We start from the raw sequence: 25,140 nt of genomic DNA, 5'->3' as shown, positions 1-25,140 counted from the left end.
GTCTGAGGTCTCCTCCTGCCCAGTGTACTTTGTATTGGAGCACACCAGGGAGAGAAAGAAGGCACCTTCCTGTAAACGTGTCAATGACAATCCTCCTAGCAATCTAGTGGCGTTAGCTATTGCAGTAAGCTTGTCCATAGCATCTCATCAGTGAATGTACCTCACTGTCTGAGACAATGGTTAATAAACTGTAATGGGCACTTACTGAACAGTGTTCCCTGAAAAATGCATTGTATGCTATGTAACTGTAAGATGATAAGGAGATATTTGACCAAATATTACCCCTGCATTAGTTATCTGGTGGTTACCTTTACTTAAAGATCCCACATGTTCACTAGATTCAGAATGGATCTCACATTACCAGAAAGGATCCAGGAAGCTGCTGGAACATCTTAGACCTTTCTCTGGTCCATCTATATCTCCTGATTATGTATATTCTTGAAACTGTTTATTAAACTTGAACCATTTCATACTGAACATTTGGCTACTTTTAAAAATGGGTTTATATTTATCTTTAGCCAAATTTCTATTCACAAACTCTTTACTGATAAGACCATGAGTTTTCTGTGGTTTATAGATTATGCTGCTAGAACATAGCCCTACACTGAATTATTGAGTATCCTTCATTACCATTTTGGCATCACATAATATAGTATGATATGACTATTTTGGCTACAAAAAAAGAGAAGAAATAGAGCAGAATTCATATAATTTTTAACAAATGCTTATATGTCTTTGGCCTTATTCTCAGTTAATTTCATTTACATAACATATTACTTTAAGACTGAAGTGTTACGTAATCTCTGTTTTAAATAGCATTTATCTAAATGTCACAGAAAGATTCAAAAATGAAAAGTTTTTACTGGTATGGGTATAAATGATGGATAATCAGGTATTAAGGAGGACAGTTAATTTATCTTCAATTATTTAATCAAACTGTCCTGGAGAAACTGAGGGCATTTTTAAAGTTCTAAAATAACAATGTCTAATGCAGAAGACCACACAGACATGAAGATACTGCTCTCTTTTTTTTTGTAGTATGCATCTGTACATCAATTATCCATAAAAGTACTAACCTGTTTTAGGGTCTACGGAGAAGTAGGGCTGTCCCTGGAGAATACTGTAAACCACCCGAGCACTGTTTCCATAGGTAGGGTCATCTGCATCAGTGGCTGTCACCTGTAGAACAGAGGTACCTGTGCATTCAGGAAAACAAATGATTAAGCACATGATTAATTTGTACCCAGAAAAAAAACGTTTATGCTGAAATATCTGCGGAAAGTGATAATTTCCTATATTTCTTAGATCATCCTTCAAACCTGGTACTTGGTTTCTTTCTGTGCAACCAATTATCCTAAATGAGAGTCCAGGATGGAACATTGGATTTCAGGTATTTTAATATAATTTTTTATGTGATGATACCATTATGAAGGGTCTGTTTTAACCTTCATGTAATCAGAGTGGGTTGGGTCAATTCTCAAGAATCAAACTAGTGTTAACTGGCAGGGGAGGGGGTAAAATGAAAAGTATTTTGAGGGTGTACAGTTGAGTCTTGAACAATGCAGGGGTTACTGATAATTTTCAATGTTAATAATTCAGTCAATGATTTAGATCTAACACATCTATAAAGAGTTTAATATCTGCTTAACTACAAAGTTTTACTTCCATGTTGAAATTTAGACACGACTTTAAGCAAAACTAGTTCTGTACCTTCAAAGGATCCTAGAAATAGATCCTCTGAAAGTACAGAACTAGTTAATACGAAATGCCAAGTTCATCTGACAATCCCTATTAGCAGATCATACATGTACAGTTGGCCCTCCATATATATGACTGCTCATATATATGACTGAGAGCAGGAGGAGAAGGGGGTGAAAGGATGAGATGGTTGGATGGCATCACCGACTCAATGGACACAAGTCTGAACAAACCCCAGGAGACAGTGAAGGACAGGGAAGCCTGGAGTGCTTTGGTCCATGGAGTTGCAAAGAGTGGGACATGACTGACAGACAACAACAACAACATTTGGTTCCACATCCATAAATGTAACCAACTGCTGGTCATGTTCTATGTTCTGATCTCCAGTGGTTGAATTTCTGGATATGGGACCATGGATATGGATATTGAGGGCCAACTAAAGGACCTGAGCATCTACACGTGTTCATGGCAATGCTGGAACCATTTCCCTTCAGATACTAAGGGATAACTGTATATATAGACTTTTAGTAAAATGCCACGATTTTGGCCTCTAAACAGAATTTTTACATTGAGATGCTAAGTAAAAATATAACTAGTAATTATGCACACTCAGAAGAAAAGGACTGTTATATACCTAAAAGAAACTCTTAATTGTGGATAATAAAACATAATAATAGTGACACCAAATTCTGGTGAGAAATTAGGCCACTCACACACAGCTAGTAGAAATGTAAATTTAGCAAATTCTTAAATAAACATACATTTACCATGTAGCAGCAGCAAATTGTACTCTTGAGCATTTATGCTAAAGTCATGAAAATGTATGTTCACATAAAAATCTGTTTTACAAATATTCAGAGATATTATTCTTAGTAGCACCAGACTAGAAACAGCTGAAATATCCTTCAATGGGAAAATAATTAAACAAACTATGGTACAATATTATTGAGGAATACTACTCAGCAATAAAAATGAAAAGAATATTAACATAAACATCACCTTATATAAATCTTCAGGAAATTATGCCTAGAGGGTGGAAAAAGACAACCCCCAAAGACTATATACTGTATGAGTCCATGTATTTAACATTCTTGAAGTGATGCAATTTTTGAAATGGATGACAGATTAGTAGTTGCTAAAATCTGGGGGAGAAAGAGTGGAAAGGTGTGGATTTGGTTATAAAAGGGCAACATGAGGGATCCTGATAAAGCTGCTACTGTTCAGTATTTTGGTTATGGATACACAAGAACTAAATATATGCATACACACACAGGTAAAAGTAGGGAAATGTAAGTAGGATTGGTAAATGATTTCAATAACCTGATTATGATATTGCTTTATAGTTTTTCAGGATGCTAATATTGGGTATGGAGAAGGAAATGGCAACCCACTCCAGTATTTTTGCCTGGAGAATCCCAGGGATGGAGGAGCCTGGTGGGCTACCATCTATGGAGTCGCACAGAGCCGGACACGACTGAAGTGACTTAGCAACAGCAGCAGCAGCAGCACTGGGTAAGGAGAAGGCAATGACAACCCACTCCAGTACTCTTGCTTGGAAAATCCCATGGATGGAGGAGCCTGGTGGGCTGCAGTCCATGGGGTCACGAAGAGTGGGGGACGACTGAGCAACTTTACTTTCACTTTCACTTTCATGCACTGGAGAAGGAAATGGCAACCCACTCCAGTGGTCTTGCCTGGAGAATCCCAGGGACAGGGGAGCCTGGTGGGCTGCTGTCTATGGGATCACACAGAGTTGGACACGACTGAAGTGACTTAGCAGCAGCAGCAGCAGCATTGGGTAAAATGGGTAAAGCTATAAGAGATCTATATTATTTCTCATGATAGCATGTGAATCTATGATGATATCAAATTTTAAAGGTTAAAAGATATATCTTCTTGCTTTAGTGCTAGTCCATTCTTAGAGCCCTATTTGGACTTGGATGTGTACTATACATATATATATATATATATATATATATATATAAAATTGCAAAAATTAAAATCTATAGTAGGTACCTGGGTCAGACTCTAAAAAGGTAAAAAGCCCATATTGTGTCCAAAATATTGCAAAATTATACCAGCTAAATCTTTGATCTTATAGGAAAAATGATGATCATACTGGGCATACAAACATTATTTAATACTAGGAGTCAGGAAAAAAAAAAGAAATATGGATAGAAAGCTGTAAAATAATGGCTATCTTTTAAGAAACCACATTTACAAAATTCTCAGGTTTTAAAACTTGCTGTGGCCTTACAATACTGATTTACATCTAAATAATGTTAATATCTTAAAAGCAGTCCCAAAGGAACCATTCCATTGAAAAAACTGGTTAAGGCAAATTTTTCAAGATTATACCTCATTTACTGTGATAGGCTGGACCACCACAGGAAAGAAAAAGAGTGTTCTGCTCGGCTTGAGCTGTCTTTAAAAGCTCAGGCTTGTTAGGTGAAAGCTGAGACACATGAATGGAGTGACAGGTGAGAGAACAATGAGAAAAGGAGAAATAAAAGAAATCAGAGTAGCCTGGTGGTGTTGACTAAGTGATGGCTGAAAGTACCAAAAAAAAAAAAAAAAAGAAAAGAAAAGAAGTGAGCAGAGCAGAAAAGAGATCCAGGGGAAAGAAAGAAAACATACTAACTCTCTACCCTAGTTCAAAAAATTATCAATTATCAACAATTATCAGCTACAGATACCTTGGAACAGTTGGTCTCATGGGTTTTGGGCAATCCTAGTTGTGCATAAAGCAAAGAATAGTAAATGTCCTCTATCATCGTTCTTTGGTGGCATCTGAAGGTAGCAGCCTGCCACATGTAAACAGATTGCTGGTTGAGGGAACATAGGCATATGTACAGCACAGCTCAACCAAAAGTCAGCTGCCCTGAACTCATCAAGAGTAGAATTAAAAAGCAGGGGTGGAAAATAAATCCTGAGTTTACTCAATTGTTCAAAGATTCCCTACCAAGAGGTTTTAGACCAAAAGGAAAACATATACTTATTTTATTTTCTCATTTATTTGGAGGTTTGATGGGAGCATTTTAAGAACTATTGTTACTTCCAAAGGAAGATTTTTTTTTAATATATAAAGAATAAAAACATAGACTGCTTTAGTGTGTGTGTTATGAGTTGAATGATTTCCCCCTAAGTTCATATGTTACACTGTTAAACTCTAGTTGCTTAAATGGTAACAATGGTGATGCTCCATTGTGTCTGACTCTTTGAGACACTAAAGACTATAGCCAGCCAGGCTCCTCTGTCCATGGAATTCTCCAGGCAAGAATACTGGAGTGGGATGCCATTTCCTACTTCAGGGGAATCTTCCAACCCAGGAATCAAATCCATGTCTGTTGCTTCTCCTGAGTTGGCAGGCAGATTCTTTACCACTAGCACCGCCTGGGAACCATATAAAACTGAACCTCATAAATATTTTCCCTATTTCCTTCATAAAATTTCAGAAAATGAACTGAGACAATTTTTCATCTTAGTCATCAGCTTTCTTTTTTTCCACAATAGATTGCTCACCTGGGCAAGGAGTTTGCTTCTCAGGCAGCAGTTTATTTATCATGGTTTACTTTACTCAACTCTCTCCATCTGTCTCCGGCCTGCATGAATGACCAGTCATGTCTGACTCTTTGCGACCCCATGGACTTTGTATCTCGCCAGGCTCCTCCGTCCACGGGATTCTCCAGGCAAGAATAGTAGAGTGGATTGCCATTTCCTACTCTGGGGGATCTTCCCGATCCAGGGATCCAACCTGCATCTCTCTCACCTCCTGTATTGACAGGCAGATTCTTTACCACTGTGCTATTTAACAGGTGAAATCGGGTCACTATAGATGTAACTAACATGAAGTCATACTGCAATAGTTTGGGCTACTGATCTACTATGACTGCTGTCCTTATAAAAATAAGACACTTGGAAAAGATGGATACACACACACACACACACACATACACACACACACACACACACACACACACACACACAAGAGAAGTACATTAGGTGAAGATGAAGGCAGAGATCAAGATGATATTTCCACAAGACAAGGTAAGTCAGATTGCCAGCAAAGCACTAGAAGCTGGAGGTGGGGCTTGAAAAGACCCTCCCCCAGGTCTTTAAGAGGGAATATGGCCCTGCTAACAATACCTGGACTATAGACATCTAACTTCAGGAACAGTGATAACAGTAAAGGCGTATTTTTTAAGTTTGTCGTTCTTTGGTTTAGCAGTCCTAGCAAACTGATACATTGTGTTATAGCTGCAGCAGGAGGAAAGGATGTTTATTCTCAGAACTTTCAGTTGTTCTTTGACTCTGGATAAGAGTCAGAAGTTAAAAGCCAAGAAAAAATGATAATATCCTCTTTGATGCCAGATACATCATAAATGAGATCAAATAAAAAGTTAATTTCACAAATAGACAGAATTAGGTAGAAATTAATGTTATTTGATTTTTGAAATATTAGGCATTACTAGATCATGGTATCTGGTCCCATCACTTCATGGGAAATAGATTAGGAAACAGTGTCTGACTTTATTTTTTTGGACTCTAAACTAACTGCAGATGGTGACTGCAGCCATGAAATTTAAAGATGCTTACTCCTCGGAAGAAAAATTATGACCAACCTAGATAGCATATTCAAAAGCAGAGACATTGCTTTGCCAGCAAAGGTCCATCTAGTCAAGGCTATGGTTTTTCCAGTAATCATGTATGGATGTGAGAGTTGGACTGTGAAGAAGGCTGAGCACCGAAGAATTGATGCTTTTGAACTGTGGTGTTGGAGAAGACTCTTGAGAGTGCCTTGGACTGCAAGGAGATCCAACCAGTCCATTCTGAAGGAGATCCGCCCTGGGATTTCTTTGGAAGGAATGATGCTAAAGCTGAAACTCCAGTACTTTGGCCACTTCATGCGAAGAGTTGCCTCATTGGAAAAGACTCTGATGCTGGGAGGGATTGGAGGCAGGAGGAGAAGGGGTTGACAGGGGATGAGATGGCTGGATGGCATCATGGACTCGATGGACATGAGTCTGAGTGAACTCTGGGAGTTGGTGATGGACAAGGAGGCCTGGCATGTTGCGATTCATGGGGTCGCAAAGAGTCGGACACAACTGAGAGACTGAACTGAACTGAGTGATCCAACTGTTGGCCTTTCTAAGTAAATTAATTAGTTATATTGGTTATTTTAATGAAGACTTTTTATTCCTGGTTGAAAAGTTTAAATGAAAAAAAAAATCCGTATGTTATCTCTATGTCTGAGAAAAGTATTCCACACTGGACCATTCAATTCCTTTGTTCATGCTATCGCCCCTAACTGTATACATAATAGAAAAGGATTATTATCCTCTACAGTGCTAGATTTCCAAAGCAAAATATGGGAAGTGATACCTAGAAGCCCATTATTTCACTAGAATATTAAAATAAGTACCTAATTTTCTCTGGAAATCATTATATGGGTTTGGTCAATAGATATTAAACTCACAGTACCTTCCCTAAACAACTGGCTTCCAATCAAAGAAAACTTTAAACAGTGCTACATAAGTGTCTTTCATTTTTACAGCTGTTTTCATTAAAAACAATAACCACAGAAACATTGCATTTTAAAATTTCATTGGCTATTTAGTGTACTATTTATTTTATTTTCACATTAAATATATCCTACAGTGCACATTTAGGTAATCCCATGCTAGGGATTATAGCCTCTCAGTTGATTTTTGAAACAAAGCTGAAAAGATTCAAGTACATAAAAATGCTTTCAAGATCTCTTTTCTAAAATAAAATTCAAGTCTTGTTTTCTCTGGGGACCGCCCTGTGTCCTTCTTTTCATGTGGTTTCCTCTTGTACTGCTGTTTTACAAATAACACACATTTTGTAACATTACATATCAATGAGAAACAGAGTGGACTTTCCCAAAAACCTCTAAAGACCAATTTGAAATATTTAATAAGGCATTTTAATACCAAGCAAATATTCTCTGAGATTGCAAATCGTTATGCATGACTTGTCAGAGCTCACAGCTCTGTTAAAATCTCAAGTGAATTAACATTGAGCAAGAACTTTGAGTAAAAATAAGCTGGAGATTTATGAAGGCTGAGAGTAGCTCTCTGAAGGAATCTCTTAGGGCTTAATTCTCAGAAGATTTTTTTCCAGGGACTGCGAAAAAGTAATAATCATCAAGATACAACTTAAATTTCATTCTACACAGGAGGACTGTAATTTCACCAATGGAGAAATAACATAGTATTCTAGCCATCGTGTAATTTTACAAAGCTTTGAGTAGTCACCCAAGAGTCACTGGATTTAAAAAAGAATCCTCTGTAAGCACACTTATGAAACATCTGGGTAACAAAGCAAAATTCACTATTCTAATTATATGTTTTCAGTCATGGCTATTGATAGTTTTTGTATTGTCTCATTTTTAAGATATTTTACTGATGTGGCTGAAATTTTTTAAGTTTTTGTTGAATGTGCTACAGTATTTCTCTTTTATGATTTGGCTATTTCGCCAGGGGGCAGGTAGGACCGTAACTCCCTGGCCAAGGATTGAAACTGCACCCTCTGCATTGGAAGGTGAAGTCTTAACCACTGGACTGTCAGGGAAGTCCCCTGTACTTCAAGTAGAGATTCAGTTAGATTTGGTCAGATCCTTTTTATGGAAGTACCTAATGTGAGATTCAGCAATACGTGAAACGTGAACTTCCTGATGTTCAAGCTGGTTTTAGAAAAGGCAGAGGAACCAGAGATCAAATTGCCAACATCCGCTGGATCATCAAAAAAGCAAGAGAGTTCCAGAAAAGCATCTATTTCTGCTTTATTGACTATGCCAAAGCCTTTGACTGTGTGGATCACAAGAAACTGTGGGACATTCTGAAAGAGATGGGAATACCAGACCACCTGACCTGCCTCTTGAGAAATCTATATGCAGGTCAGGAAGCAACAGTTAGAACTGGACATGGAACAACAGGCTGGTTTCAAATAGGAAAAGGAGTACGTCAAGGCTGTATATTGTCACCTTGCGTATTTAACTTATATGCAGAGGACATCATGAAAAACGCTGGGCTGGAGGAAGCACAAGCTGGAATCAAGATTGCCGGGAGAAATATCAATAACCTCAGATATGCAGATGACACCACCCTTATGGCAGAAATTGAAGAGGAACTGAAGAGCCTCTTGATGAAAGTGAAAGAGGAGAGTGAAAAAGCTGGCTGTAAGCTCAACATTCAGAAAACGAAGATCATGGCATCTGGTCCCATCACTTCATGGGAAATAGATGGGGAAACAGTGGAAACAGTGTCAGACTTTATTTTGGGGGGCTCTAAAAATCACTGCAGATAGTTATTGCAGCCATGAAATTAAAAGATGCTTACGCCTTGGAAGGAAAGTTATGACCAACCTAGACAGCATATTGAAAAGCAGAGACATTACTTTGCCAACAAAGGTCCATCTAGTCAAGGCTATGGTTTTTCCAGCAGTCATGTACGGATGTGAGAGTTTGACTGTGAAGAAAGCTGAGGACTGAAGAATTGATGCTTTGAACTGTGGTGTTGGAGAAGACTCTTGGGAGTCCCTTGGACTGCAAGGAGGTCCAATCAGTCCTTCCTAATGGAGATCAGTCCTGGGTGTTCATTGAAAGGACTGATGCTAGAGCTGAAACTCCAATACTTTGGCCACCTCATGCAAAGAGTTGACTCATTGGGAAAGACTCTGATGCTGGGAGGGATTGGGGGTAGGAGGAGAAGGGGACGACAGAGGATGAAAAGGTTGGATAGCATCACTGACTCGATGGACATGAATTTGAGTAAACTCCGGGAGTTAGTGTTGGACAGCGTGGCCTGGCGTGCTGCAATTCATGGGGTCACAAAGAGTTGGATACAACTGAGTGACTGTACTGAACTAAACTGAATGTGAGATTTGATATTATTCAAGTAAACTTTTAATCATATACCATAAATGAAAAAATAAGGAAATATATATATAGCGCCAAGGATGTGGGATCTCTCTGCTGTATATCATTTAATATAACAATAAGATGCATCTATTGAGAAAATTACATTCAATGCCGTTGTACAGATGGGAATGTTGAGGTTCATAAAGGTAATATAGTTGACAATTTGAGAAGGCAGAATTCAAGCTGGTCTTACTCTTTTCCTATGTGGTATTTTTTTTCCATACTCCATTGCCGCATCCAATCATGGCTGGATATAGTTACAAAAACTAGTTGATAATATCTAGTTGATAATACAATATCCAGTTGATAATAGTTATAATATCTTCTAGACCTTTTTCTTGTCTGTTTGCTTGGTGGAATGTAATGGCTTTCCAGATGCATCTACTTAAAGAGAGGTGGCATTATACCTTACCCTCACTCCCACCCAAACCATAGCCAAAGCCCAAGTCAGTAAATATATTTTGTCAGATGAAGGTGTGTGTAAAATACTTAGGAAGAAGCAACCTCCAGGTACCAACAATAGTGCTGCTGTCTTCTGTAGCCTTACAGAATGCTCACAATTTTCTTGATTTCGGTACAGAGTAAATGGTTGCAGTAATAAATGACTAGACTGCTGTAATCCCACCAGCTTTATGTATCTTCTAAACGCATCTGCATGCTGTGCTCACATTACTTTCCTACCCTGTTCTGCTCTGCAGAAACCTAACATCCATCAGCAATTAGTGTTTTCTATGTTTGTGCATTAAAGCACACCTGCTGGGGTCAGGTAACACCCACCCTCCCAGCCTTACTGATGCTTCACTCCTGCAGTGGTTGTCTCATAGCCCACTATTTGGTTTTTGCTTCTTTTACCATTTTCTTGTTCCACCAGTTCAGTCCCTTTTATTGAGCTAAATGACAGAGGATCTGATTTTTCCTGATTAAACTCTAATGCAGACAGAAGGTATTAACAGGTTTCTCCCCAACTACCCTTTATTTCTTTTCTGAATAATGATGATACCAAATATTATGATTAGGTTCTGCATTTGATTCTTCTATAGTTACTACTTTCAAATAGGAATCTAGGTAGGTGTGTGTGTGTGTGTGTGTGTGTGTGTGTGTGTGTGTGTGTGTGTGTGTGTTTACATTCACTAACTAGAAATTTACTTAACATATTGGAATCTGACAAATACATCATTTGGAGAGCTGCCTGTGTGTGTTCTCTCAGTCATGTCCAACTCTTTCTGACCCCATGGACTGTATGCTTCTAGGCTCCTCTATCCATAGAATTTTCCAGATAAGAATACTGAAACAGGTTGCCATTTCCTTCTCCAGAGAATCTTCCCAACCCAGGAACTGAACCTGAATCTCTTGTGTCTCCTGCACTGGGAAGTGGAGTCTTTACCACTGAGCCACCTGGGAAGCCTAGAAAGCTGCCTTCTGTATGCAAAATAGACTTTAGGATAGAATGTGTTTTTAACCTGGAGGAAAATACATATGTATATATAGTTTGTCTATTTATCTATTTAAATAGCACATAACACTTTAATACTTAATTCCCTAGTTTACCATATATGATAAGTCCATTTCATTTGCTAATTTTATATCAACTTCTCATCAAAAATTAAATTTATATCTATAAGTTGCTTTAATTTCCACTCAGGAAAAGAATTTCATTTAAAAAATAAAAGTTGTTAACAAATTCAGCATTATTCTGAATAATACCTTGTATTTCAGCTAAATTTTCATTCAATAAAAACAAGAGAAAAAATAAAATCAAAACCAATAAACAACAAAACATCTACTACAGACTAGAATACCAGAGACAGAATTATTTCGTCCTTCTTTGCTCACCAAAAATCGGTAATAATGTTTCAGAAGAGTTTAATGAAAGATAATATATATGCTATTACTATATATTATATAAGGTACATATTTAAAGTTGACATTTATTTCAATTATTGAGGAAATAACTCCAATTTATTTTTTACCAGTTAGCTGAAAAATTAATTTTAAACATTGTAATAGCCCAGTGTATATATTTCACAGTTACAAAAAATAAAACATAACAATGCAGATATAAAATTAAAATCCTCCTTAATGAGTGCTAAGTTGCTTCAGTTATGCCCGACTCTTTGCAACCCTATGGACTCTAGCCCCCAGGCTCCTCTATCCATGGGGATTCTCCAGGCTAGAGTGGGTTGCCATGCCCTCCTCCACGGGATCTTCCCAACCCAGGGACTGAAATTGCATCTCTTTTGTCTCTTGCATAAGAGACATGTATATATATGAAGACTGAAGATTAGACCTGGTGGCAGAGACTTATTAAACGCTGCTTGAAATCAACAACTTTTCTTTGACTCTGTCAGTTGCTATCTCACCAGCTGCTTTATTCACACAGACTATGAGCCAGAGTGTAAATTTATTTACAAAGCAACAAAGCAGTTCCCAAACAGGTGCTGTTACACCTCTTTACTCAAAGGACAATACAGAAAATTCCTGCTCAATCAATCTGTTATTAATAATTGCATTTATCTTACAGAATGTCTACAAGAAGTCAAATATGATCTTAGTAAGAAAAATACAACTCCTTTAACCACTCCCCTTAAGAAAAGCAATGTTAGAAATGTCTTACATGTCTTTTCATAACTGTCTCCACTCATTCAAAGGTCTATCTGGTAGTTATATACATATAAACAGAACTTTATACAACTTTTTCTGTAATAACAGAACATGTCATGGACATTTCCATACCAGCTAGGTAAATATAATTTTCATATTCTATGATATTCCATAGTGTTTCTGATATGCATTTAGATTCTTCCAGTTGAGTTTCTTTTTGTTTCTGATAACTTACCACAAACAACTGGGTAAAACAAAAAAGTATATATTCTTATATTTGTGTTTGCCTTTCCCTTGTCATGTATGCATTTCATGCTGTGATAAACTTCTATAGAAGGAGCACAAATTTTGCAATATTCCATGGTGCTATGTGAAACAGCAGTGAAAGATTTAATGAGACCATTTAGTAAGACTTACACTAATGAACACATCAGTGAGAATGGGGAAACATTCCATTGTGATGGCCTCAAGTAAATGGAATCATAGCTTATATGGTTCCTTTGCCAACTATTGTTCAGTGCACTACCAAAAATTCAATACTAATTTTCTTCCATGAAAAAGCTCAATAGCAAAGTCAGATTAGGATCAGTTTGCTAAAATTTAACAGCAGATTTCTACCAGAGTCCAGATCAAGATAGCAGAGGATAAAAATCCTGAGCTCACCTTCTCCAACAGATAAACTAAAATTACGGTTACATATAGAACAACTGTTTTCCCAGGTGGCTCAGTGGTAAAGAATCTGCCTTCCAAGCAGGAGAGAGCAGTTCAGTCCCTGGGTTGGGAAGATCCCCTGGAGAAGGGAAAGGCTACCCACTCCAGTATTCTGGCCTGGAGAATTCCATGGACTGTATAGTCCATGGGGTCGCAAAGAGTTGGACAGGACTGAGCGACTTTCACTTCACTGAAGACTAGCAGAACAGATTTTCTATGATTAAGGACTTAAGAAAACTCCCACATGGAGACCATAGGAGGGATAGAGATGCAATCTAGTCAAATCTACACCCCAGTGTGGCAGTCCACAAGTGAGAGGAATATCACGACTTCATAAGCTTTCCTGAGGCATGAGCCCCACAGTGTGCTCCCCAGTCTGGGAGATGTTCATGGGGAAGACAGGCTTTCATAATGTCTGGATTTGAAAAACAGTGGGGCTTACATCTGGGAGAGCCAGAGGAAACAGACATCACTATTGAAGAGCTTACATACAAACTCACCCAAAGTCCCAGTGCAGAGGCAGCAGCTTAAAATGTTCCTGGGTCATGTGAGGAGGAGATTCATTGACTAATTTTAGGACAGGTACTGAGAAGGTATGGAGGAGGTGGAACTTTCTCCAGGGACAGAAATGCTGGTGGGCATCATTTTTTTTTTTTTAAACTCTCCTTTCATCCAGCTGGCCCAGCATTGGTGGGCACCCTTTCTGTTACTCTCCACTAAACTAGTTAACATCATGGACCCTGCCCATGTGTTCCCCTGTGGACTGACACCATCACCCCTCCAAAGTACTTCTCACTCTACCCCATCAAGTGTGTGTCTCCAGCTCTGCCAAAGACTTTCCAAAACAGCTCACACTGTGGAGTCCAGCCTAGCACACCAGCAATTGCTGTGAGGCCTCGCAGCCAGACATGGTGGGGCCAGCCTCATGCATCACCACCCCCGTGGCAGTGGTGATCATGCCTACAGAAATCATGACTGGGTCTCACAAACAGCCAGGCAAATTAAAATGGAAAAACAATGTTCTAAAGTCTAGCAGACCCAGCAAAAGCAAGTTAAAGAGGGAAGTTTGTAACAATAAAGATATATCTCAGGAAACAAGAAAAATCTCAAATAAACCACATAACCTTACACTACAGGAACTAGAAAAAGAAGAAAAATAAAGTCCAAAGTTAGTAGAAGGAAGAAAACATTCAGATCAGAGAAGAAATAAATTAAATATAGACTCAAAAAACAATAGAAAGTATCAATGAAACTAAGACCTGATTCTTTGAAAAGATAAAGAAAATTGATAAACATTTAGCCAGACTCATCAAAGGAAAGAATCAAAAGAAAACACCCAAACAAACAAAACCAGAATTGGAAAAGGAGATATTACAAACAATACCACAGGGATAGAAAGCATCATAAGAGAATATTATAAGTTATAAACCAACAAATTGAACAACTTTGAAGATAAATTCCTACAAATATGCAATCTTCCAAGACTGAATCAAGAAAAATACAAAATATGAATAAGTCAAACACTAGTAACAAAACTGAATTAATAATAATAATAATAATAATAAAAGTCCAGGACCAGACAGTTTCACAGGTAAATTCTACCAAACATGTAAAGAAAAATTAATGTCTATCATTCCCAAACTATCCAGAAAATTGAAGACGAAGGACTGTTTCTGAACTCATTGTACTAGGTCAACATCACCTTGACACCAAAACCAGAGACGAAAACTATAACACAAACATACACACAAATATAGACCAATATCAATATCACTGATAAACATAGATGCAAAAATCCTCAACAGAATAAGCAAATCAAATCCAACAATACATTAAAAAGGTCATATATTGTGATCAAGTGGGATTTATTCCAGGAACACAAAAATAGGTCAATATTTGCAAATCAGTTAATGTGATAAATCACATTAACACTCTGGAGAATAAAAATTAAATAAAGCAGATGCAAAATGGCATTTAACAAATTCAACATTACCTGATCTTTAAAAAACCTGAACAAAGTACATGTAAAGAGAACATACCTCAACATAATAAAGAGTACAAAATATTTTAAAAATAAAGAGGTAGGCCATTTAGCTTATGAAATCATAAAAGGTCTAGACTGATCACAGAGTTCTCGCCATACCAGGTTATGAGAGCAAGGAAATATTTGCCATTTACTAAGATAGGAAATGAAATTTATCTGAGAGAAACTCGGTGGATCACAAAAGGACTTGCAATTAAGACCGAGAACAGGCAACTATGACCATCATGGACTGAGGCGTGAAAACCAGTGGGAACAAAGATCCGTAGTAGACAAGAGCAGAAATCTATGTGGTCACTATGACTTCTCTAGCCTTGATCACTGTATAGTCACTGTGTGCCTGCTTTCTGGGCCCTGGGTATTTATTCTGGACCTCTTTGCTGGGCATGTTCTCCATACCTCATTCTGAACCATCTCGGTATACCTGAACAATGAACATTCACCCAACTCCTAGTCACTATGCCTTTACTCTACAGCTGATTATTATTCTTTCACTCTATACCCAACACCTTGAAAATGGCAAAACCACCCTAAAGTGTCTCAGAAAAGAAAGTTGAGTTTCAAAATAAAATTAGAAATCAAATTAAATTAAAGGTTAGGTTAAATGTACTGCACATGAGTTTTTAGAATGAAACTTCAGCATTATATGTCCTAATATTATAATTTCACACTTAAAATATTTTTATTTTATAATATTCCATAGTAATTTTCATTTATGAACTTTTATTAAAATATAGGGGCAATAGAATAGACTAATTAATAGTAGAAGTGGTAGTTGAGTAGTGGCCAGTGTCTAACATGAGTTTTTTGTTTTGGTGAATTTCTCCAGAAAGGAAAGAATGAAGAAAGGAAAGGAAGAAAAACAATAAAGTGGCCATAAATATGATACATAAGCTGTGGTACATATATGCAATGGAGTATTACTCAGCCATTAAAAAGAACACATATGAATCAGTTCTGATGAGATGATGAAACTGGAGCCGATTATACAGAGTGAAGTAAGCCAGAAAGAAAAACACCAATACAGTATATTAACACATATATATGGAATTTAGAAAGATGGCAATGATGACCCTGTATGCAAGACAGCAAAAAAGACACAGATGTATAGAGCAGACTTTTGGACTCAGAGGGAGAGGGAGAAGGTGGGATGATTTGGGACAATGGCATTGAAACATGTATACTATCATGTAAGAATCAAATCGCCAGTCTATGTCCGATGCAGGATACCTCATGCTTGGGGCTGGTGCGCGGGGCTGACCCAGAGAGATGTTATGGGGAGGGAGGTGGGAGGGAGGTTCATGTTTGGGGATGCATGTACACCCGTGGTGGATTCATGTCAATGTATGGCAAAAACAATACAGTATTGTAAAGTAAAATAAAGTAAAAATAAAAATCCAAAATAAATAAACTGAAAAAATAATAAAAAAATAAAATGTTAGTAAATGTTTCCAAATGTTAAGAATAATTTTAACAAGGAAATTCATAAATATGTTTATGTGATAAAAATACAGAGAAAACATCACATGGAATAATAGCTCTTCACCTCTATAAAACATTATAATTTGTCTTTATTTCATATAGATTTTATTTTTTTTTAGTTTTTATTTAGTTAGTTAGTTATTTTTAATTTTTATTTTTACTTTATTTTACTTTACAATACTGTATTGGTTTTGCCATACATTGACATGAATCCACCACAGTTGTACATGAGCTCCCAAACATGAACCCCCTCCTACCTCCCACCCCACATCATCTCTCTGGATCATCCCTGTGCACCAGCCCCAAGCATCCTGCATCCTGCATCAAACATAGACTGGCGATTCGTTTCTTACATGATAGTATACATGTTTCAATGCCATTCTCCCAAATCATCCCACCCTCTCCCTCTCCCTCTCCCTCAGAGTCCAAAAGTCCGCTCTACACATCTGTGTCTCTTTTGCTGTCTCGCATACAGGGTCATCATTACCATCTTTCTAAATTCCATATATATGTGTTAGTATACTGTATTAGTGCTTTTAAATGTCTATTAACTACTATGTTTGTGATAGCTCGTTAGGTGCACATGACACAGAAATAAAATAATAAAAAAGTGAGGTGTCTACAAATCAGTAAAATACAAGTTCAAATTAATGTGTAATATAAAGCATGTACATGTGTGCTCAGTTGCTAAGTCATGTCTGACTCTTTGAGAACACGTGGTCTATATTCTGCCAGGTTCCTCTGTCCACGGAATTTTCCAGGCAAGAATACTGGACTGGGTTGCCATTTCCTTCTTTGAGGGATCTTTCCAGTCCAAGGATTGAACCCACATCCCCTGTGTCCCCTACACTGGCAGTGGATGATTTATCATTGAGTCACCCGGGAAGCCCATAATATAAGGTAGTAAGTAATAAAACAATAAGCCCAGGATGCTCTAAGTTCAGTTGTAGTAAGAATGTAAGCTGCATTTTTAAAAAGCATTATCTCCATGAAGAGAGTGTTTAGTTCCAAGACTAATTTATACACAAGAATGTTCCTTTATCCATCATGAATATTTCACCCATTACATTTTTTACAATTATTTGAACGTAAGCTGAATCTAGAATTGCCCAAATCGATTGGTTTACTTTGTATTTGCATTTCCTACACCAAGGTGCATACATCTGAAAATCATTTGGAGATATATTTTTAAAAACATGCAGCGTTAATTTTTATAAACTGTGTCCAGCTTATGGTCAAATAATTTATCTATTCCAGTGAAGTACTTTCTATAATGAACTGAGCAGTTTTTTGGGGGAATTCCAAGTCTAGTCTATGGTCATAAAAAGAAAATGGAGAAACACAGGAATCTGCAACAGCATAAAATGCAATCTGGTAGATCATATCAATCATTGGATAAAAGTGAGAAAATAAATTGGTTTTGGGGTCTTTCTTGAAACACAAGTGCAATTATTTATAGGAAAATAAATGAATAATTGCTCCATAAAGTAATACAACTTTTTTTTTTAACCAGATATCAGAACAATGATGTTCCAAACATTAAGGTGGTTTATTTTTACAAACTTTTTTCTGCAGACATAAGTGTAGGTAGAAAAGACTGACACGTAATTATTCAATAAATATTCACAAAACATTGTTTCAAGTGATTTACAATAATAGAATACAGCAAAAGTAGAGTAGTGGAAGTTCTGAGCCTTGTCTTGAAAAACATCTGAAGCTTCTGCTCTCACTCTCCTGAAATGCTATCCTAAGAATAAATATGAAGTATTTCCCCCGACTACACAGGTTGCCTTTTCTTTTTGTTGATGGTTTCCATTGCTCTGCAGAAAACTTTGAAAGCCTCACTTCTTTATTTGTGCTTTTAGTATCGAATTGAAAAAGCCCATTACTAAGATTAATATCAAGTTTACCCACTCTGTGTTCTTCTAGGAGTTTTTGGTTGTGTCTCACATTCAACTTGTCTGTAATTCATTTTGAGTTTTGTGTGTGTGTGTGTGTGTTTGATGTAAGACAGGGATTCAGTCTTGCATATAGCTATCAAGTTTTCCTGACACCAGAAGGGAATGGCAAACCCACTCCAGTATTCTTGCCTGGAGAATCCCATGGACAGAGGAGCCTGGTGGGTTACAGTCCGTGAGGTCACAAAGAGCTGGACATGACTGAGTGACTAACATACACACACACATATACTTTGCCTCACTATATATTCTTAGTTCTTTTGTCAACAATTCATCAACCACATATGAATGGGTACTTCTGAGCTCTTTATTCTGTTCTGTTGATCTATGTGTCTGTTTTTATGCTGATGCTGTACTGTTTTGATCACTACAGCTTTATAATATAGTTTGAATTCAGGAGTGTGATGCCTCTACATTTATTCTTTCTCATGACTGCTTTGGCTATTTGGAGCCTCTTGAGGATCCATACAAATTTTAGGATTGTTTGTTCTATTTCTATGGAAAACAATATTGAGGTTTTCATAGGGATTTTGTTAAATCTGTAGATTACTTTAGGAAGTATGGATATTTTGACAAAATTCCTACAATCTATGAAAATGGAATACTTTTCTATTTATTTGGTCTCCTTCAATTTCTTTCTTCAATATCTTATAATTTTCATTGTACAGATCTTTGACCTCCTCTAGTATATTTACTCCTAAATATTTTATTCTTTTTGAATAAAATATTTTAAATGGAATGATATTTTTGAATAAAATATTTTAAATGGAATGATTTCTTAATTTCTCTTTATAATGTAAAACGAATGATATTCTGAACCATAAACTCTGGTTTGGTTTGTTACAAAAGAAAAGCTAACTGATAGAGAGGAAAAGTTATGAGAAGGAAGTTAAGAAAGAAATTTTTCTCCAATATATGATTCATCACTTGTCCTATGTAATTGTTCATATTCACTCTGATCTACCATGTGGAATTGTAAAGTCAGCTTCACTTTACTGAAATTATCTTATCCTGAAGTTATGCCCCAGGGTAATAATTTTAAAATGGCTGCTAGAATCCTGGAAGATATCCAGGGGACGCTCCCAAGATGTTTGGGCAGAACTAAATCAGTTCCCCAGCAAGCAGCACAATAAAATAAGCACAGCTGGTGTCTCTTCTTGTTGCTTTGCAACAAAGAACACAGCTGCAAATGGAAATAGGTCTGGGGTTTAGAGATTGGAAGGGAACAAAAAACCATGAAAATGATTAGAGATGTTTTACTAGATCTACGAAGACAAGGGACCTTACAGAATATAAGGGTCATGTGGTAAAATTTCATATCCTCTCCTTATATGCCAAATTAAGTTTTAGTACTCCACTGAATTAAAGTTCATACATTTCATATTCATAATTTTATAAAATATTTTGTTCTCCCTCCAATGAACTTAGAATAATTATTGCTAAAATGTGTTACAATTTTAAAATGTTTTCAAGTAAGGTTTATTATTGTATATTTCATTAGCATACAGAAGAGAATAGGTAGAAATCTATTTATTTCCTTATAGATATATTTCTGTAAAAAACGAAGATGTAAAATTTATTTCCAAGATTGTGATCTGCTATGGTTTTCTTTGAAACAATTTCTATATGTAAAGCATATTTTAAATTTAAGGTGATTACAATGCAAAAAAATTAATGCTTTAAACTTTGTACTAAAATCTTCTGATTCCAGGCAAAATTAAAACCAGAATTGCAGAAATGTGGGTATACGTACATAAAAAAGAGACAAATGCATGTGTTTTTTTTTAAGAGATTTACCAATACTCACAATTTAAAAGAAAGACCCTTACTAATTTTGTGATAATAATATACGCTACTGTAATATCACTAAATATCTTAAAACAGATGCCACTCCATCTGAGAGTGGCAATGCCATTTACAAATAAGATTTATCCATTCTTTCTTCATTTCCCAAAGCCACACATAAAACCTGAACACTGACTCCAAAAACAAGAATAGTTTCATCTCAGGTTTTTTTCCCGTTTTATTTGCAATGACAATCAGGAATATTAACTTTCATCATTTCATAATTTTAGGACTCAGTTCTGAGCAACTAGACTTTTAATAAACATAGAAAATCAAATTAAAGAAGTGCTTCTATAGAATAACGGATAGGAGATGGTAAAATCATTAAGACTGGAATGATAATAAACCACATACCACAGAAAAAAAGAACAAAATATATGTCAAATGTGTACTGATAAAATGTATACAAGCCTCATCATAGTCCTCTCAGATTACATTATCCCTCTATGATATTATAATGTCATTCTGTCCACATAAGTTCATTTTGTTGAAGGCAACCACATTTTTAGATAAATTTAAGAGAAAGCAAAATGATAGCCAGTAGCTTACTAGACATCCATCATAACCCAAAGGGTCCTTTTTAAATCAATGCTATAAAAACAGGCTTTTTTTTTTTTTAATGGGAGCCACAATGACTCTCATGCACCACACTGTTACTCTTTCTATAAGCACAAATACTTTACCCAGTGGTTTTCCTAGCTATTTTCAAAAGGTATCTATTCAAATATGACAGTTAACATCTAAACATGAAAACTGCTTACCCAGCAGATAGAATTGGTTTTGGTCACAAGTATATAGCATGAGGGAGAAGGAAATGGCAACCCACTCCAGTGTTTTTGCTTGGAGAATCTCAGGGATGGGGGAGCCTGGTGGGCTGCTGTCTATGGGGTCGCACAGAGTCAGACACGACTGAAGCAACTTAGCAGCAGCAGCAGCAGCAGCCTATAGCATGGGCATTTTAACACTATGGAATTTTCTTGGACAAGTATTATTTCTTAATAAGTATTTCTTCCATTCATGTTTCTACTTTGAAGTTGTTTTATTATTTTATCTTGCATGTTTCTTAGGAGAGTGATTCTCAGCTGTGAGCAATTTTGGCCTCCAGAGATCTTCGAGCAATATCTGAAGACATCACAGTAAGGCAGCAAGAGGAGAGATGTTGTTGGAATCTAACGAGTAGAGAGACGAGGGATGCCGCTAAACATCCTACAATGCACAGGACAGTCCCCCATAACAAAGAATTATCTAGTCCAAAATGTTAGTAGTGGCAATGCTGAAAAACCCTGTTTTGGAAGGATATGATTCCCTAGATAATAGTTGATATTACATGGTGTATGTAAATGCAAGAGATAAAGGAAAACCTTATATTAGAACATGCATCAAAAAGCACTTCAGTTTATTTTGCATCTTTCTTTATTGAAATACCCAGAATGTCAAGACTTTGTCTGCTGATTATTACTCACTGACAAGATGTATACAACCAAATCATGCTTTTCTCACAGGCAATACAACACACAGCAATTACTGGGAGGGCTCCACAATCATTTCTTAGCACTGTGGATATACAAGAAACAACAATCTGATAAAAACGTGCACGCATGAGAAATCCCTAGAGGTGCTTTCTCTTGCCTCCTCTGTTTTCTCAGAGCACATTTTGCAAAGCTCTACAGGGAACTCGTCAGTTGTATGATGATTCTGCTTATTCTTCCTTAACCACACAGATACACACACACACAAACTCTAAGCTATATAACTGCAGGGAAGAGAGAGGAATTGTCCTTTATGCAAAATGCATTTATTTTTTCTCCTCATCTAAGCAAAAAAAAAAAAAAAAAAGTCCATGTTTTATAAAAGATTCAGAGGATATTTTCTCTGTCTGCAAGCAGGGCTCTCAGTCCAACTGTACTGTTCCTCTATTTTTTTGCTTATCAGACGCCATATTGAAAATGTGTTTACACATCTGCAACCAGCTCAAATGTAGGTACTTGTTTTTTTTTTTTTAACTGTTTTATTACTAGACCATATCACAGTTCTAAGCATACTAAGTTCCTTCCCTCTCTCTCCTTTCCAGTAGAATTAGACAATTTAAAGAATAAAGATTTTTTTAAGGACTGGATGATCCAAAACTCAATTAATGTGCATATGGTAAAACCAGTGATCTTATTAGGCACCTTCTATTGTGAAAATTTTTTTGTCAACTATCCCACTCTTGTAAGCGATTATTAGTTTTGGAAATTGATATAGCTTTAAATATGAATGCTATTATTTTTTATGATCATATAACACTTTTTATTATTATTTCACAAATAACATATATAAATATTTATCAGTTTAATAAAGAAGAATCATGATGAACTTCTGTTATACCAAATAAAACTGCAGCCTTTTTTTTAGAAGTAATTGCTTTCACCGATGTGTGTGGTCTCCATATATTTCTATGTGTGCATTCATATTCAGGAACACATATTCATTTTTCAAAAAAAGGATGCTATTCCACACAGATTTCTGAAAAATTTCTCACTAAAATACTCTGGATCTTTGAATGTCAGCATACACAGTTTAAATTCATTCATTTTAAGCCGGCCTAGGGTATCACTGTATGAAGAATAATTTGAGAACTTCACTGTACTTTAAGCATGTTTTCTACTTTTCACCTCTGTGAACAATATTACAATGGGCAACTTTCAACATACAACTTTAGATATCCATGTCAGTATATCTATAAAAGAGTCTTCTATTATAAATTTATGTTCTTTTAAAAATTTTGCTAGATATTGCCAAACTACTCGCCAAAAAACTATGGAAATCAACATTTCTGCTAATAGTTGTGCACACTAATAATTTTGTGAATTATCAAATTTGCATCCTGGATAGGCAAACACTGCTATCTCTTTCTCCTTTGAGCTTTTTAAATTCCTAGTGAAATTTGAAATGTTTTAATACAATTAACATTTATTTTCCTATGAATCTCCTGCTAATGTAATTTACCCATGCTCATTTGATTATAGTGCATTTTTCTTATTATTGAAACAGTTCCTTTTGTTGTACTCAGTTGCTCATTCGTGTCTGACTCTGTGTGACCCCATGGACTGTATAGGCCACCAGATTCTTCTGTCCATGGAGATTCTCCAAGCAAGAATACTAAAGTGGGTTGCCATGTCCTCCTCCAGGGGATCTTCCCAACCCAGGGATCGAACCCAGTTCTGCCATACTGTAGGGGAATTCTTTACCCTCTGAGATACCAGGGAAGCCCGAAACAGTTTCTTATTTAAGGAAACTTAGTACTTTGTCTGCCCTATGTGTTTGTATTTTAGCTTATTATCTTTCATCTTATTAGAGTTAACATAATTATTTGATATCTTTATTTTCAACTGTTTATTCATTTAAATTCATATCTTATTTCTTACTGACTATTGGATTCATATCTTACATTAAAAATCCTTCATCACATTTGTTTGTTTTACTTTTCAGTGGTTGAATTTTTATAAGCTAGATCATGGCATCTGGTCCCATCACTTCACGGGACATAGATGAGGAAACAGTGGAAGCAGTGTCAGACTTTATTTTGCGGGGCTCCAAAATCACTGCAGATGGTGATTGCAGCCGTGAAATTAAAAGATGCTTACTCCTTGGAAGAAAAGTTATGACCAACCTAGATAGCATATTCAAAAGCAGAGACATTACTTTGCCAACAAAGGTCCATCTAGTCAAGGCTATGGTTTTTTCAGTGGCCATGTACGGATGTGAGAGATGGACTGTGAAGAAAGCTGAGTGCCAAAGAATTGATGCATTTGAACTGTGGTGTTGGAGAAGACTCTTGAGAGTCCCTTGGACTGCAAGGAGATCCAACCAGTCCATTCTGAAGGAGATCAGTCCTGGGTGTTCATTGGAATGACTGATGCTGAAGCTGAAACTCCAGTATTTTGGCCACTTCATGAGAACAGTTGACTCATTGGAAAAGACTCTGATGCTAGGAGGGATTGGGGGCAGGAGGAGAAGGGGACAACAGAGGATGAGATGGCTGAATGGCATCATCGACTCAATGGACATGAGTTTGAGTAAACTCTGAGAGTTGGTGATGGACAGGGAGGCCCGGAGTGATGCGATTCAAGGGGTCGCAAAGAGTTGGACATGACTGAGTGACTGAACTGAACTGAACTGATTTTTATAAGCATATTGAATGTTTCAGTTTTATATACCTTAATTACAGATTTATTTACCATTTATATTGTTGTTAAGTGTTGGGGAAAACACAGTTTCACATCACCCAACACTGTAACCATGCCTAGTCTGAACTCCACTCCTTAGCTCAGTTCATACAGATACTTTCCACACAGAAAGTGGCTCTGGACTATTCCATTCACCTCACTGTTCACACCATCTGGGTTATTAAGGTTTTTCAGCTACCTGAAGCTTTTTCTTTCTCCACAGTACTTCTTTCCCCACACTATCTCTGATGTATGTATTTTGGGGTTGTGAGAGGGATTCGTGTTAAAAAAGCATTCCCTTATTGGACCCTCTAGGGATTAAATTCGGGTATAAATGAATAGCTATTCCTTTATTTCCAGGCAATATTGGATGAATTTTCCTTTGTATGGTATGCTGATGTTGTTTAGTCGCTAAGTCGTGTGTGACTCTGTAACCCCATGGACTGTAGGCTCCTCTGTCCATGGGATTTCCCAAGCAAGAATACTGGAGTGGGTTGCCATTTTCTTCTCCAGGGAATATTCCCAACCCAGGGATTGTAGCCATCGCAAAATGCTGTCTCTTGAACAAGAGGAACATTATAATAATATCAAATCTATTCCAATGAATTAAGAAGGGGATCCTTACCTCTGGCCCAATAAACTGTATGGATCCTG

The 25,140-nt window shown here is 36.8% G+C and overlaps 1 protein-coding gene across 3 annotated transcripts in view; it reads right to left on the bottom strand.

Annotated features, from left to right (window-relative positions):
* Positions 1–25,140, bottom strand: part of CDH18 (cadherin 18) — a 604,406-nt gene that overhangs the window by 280,789 nt on the left and 298,477 nt on the right. For all 3 annotated transcript variants that reach the window (XM_018065791.1, XM_018065792.1, XM_018065793.1), the window contains exon 4: positions 1,077–1,196. In XM_018065791.1, the coding sequence (XP_017921280.1) occupies positions 1,077–1,196 (120 nt within the window). The remainder of the gene's footprint in view (positions 1–1,076; positions 1,197–25,140) is intronic.

The sequence above is a fragment of the Capra hircus genome, chromosome 20 (assembly GCF_001704415.2).
Source record: "Capra hircus breed San Clemente chromosome 20, ASM170441v1, whole genome shotgun sequence".
In the NCBI taxonomy this organism is placed as follows: domain Eukaryota; kingdom Metazoa; phylum Chordata; class Mammalia; order Artiodactyla; family Bovidae; genus Capra; species Capra hircus.
This window is presented reverse-complemented; position numbering and strand designations above follow the sequence as displayed.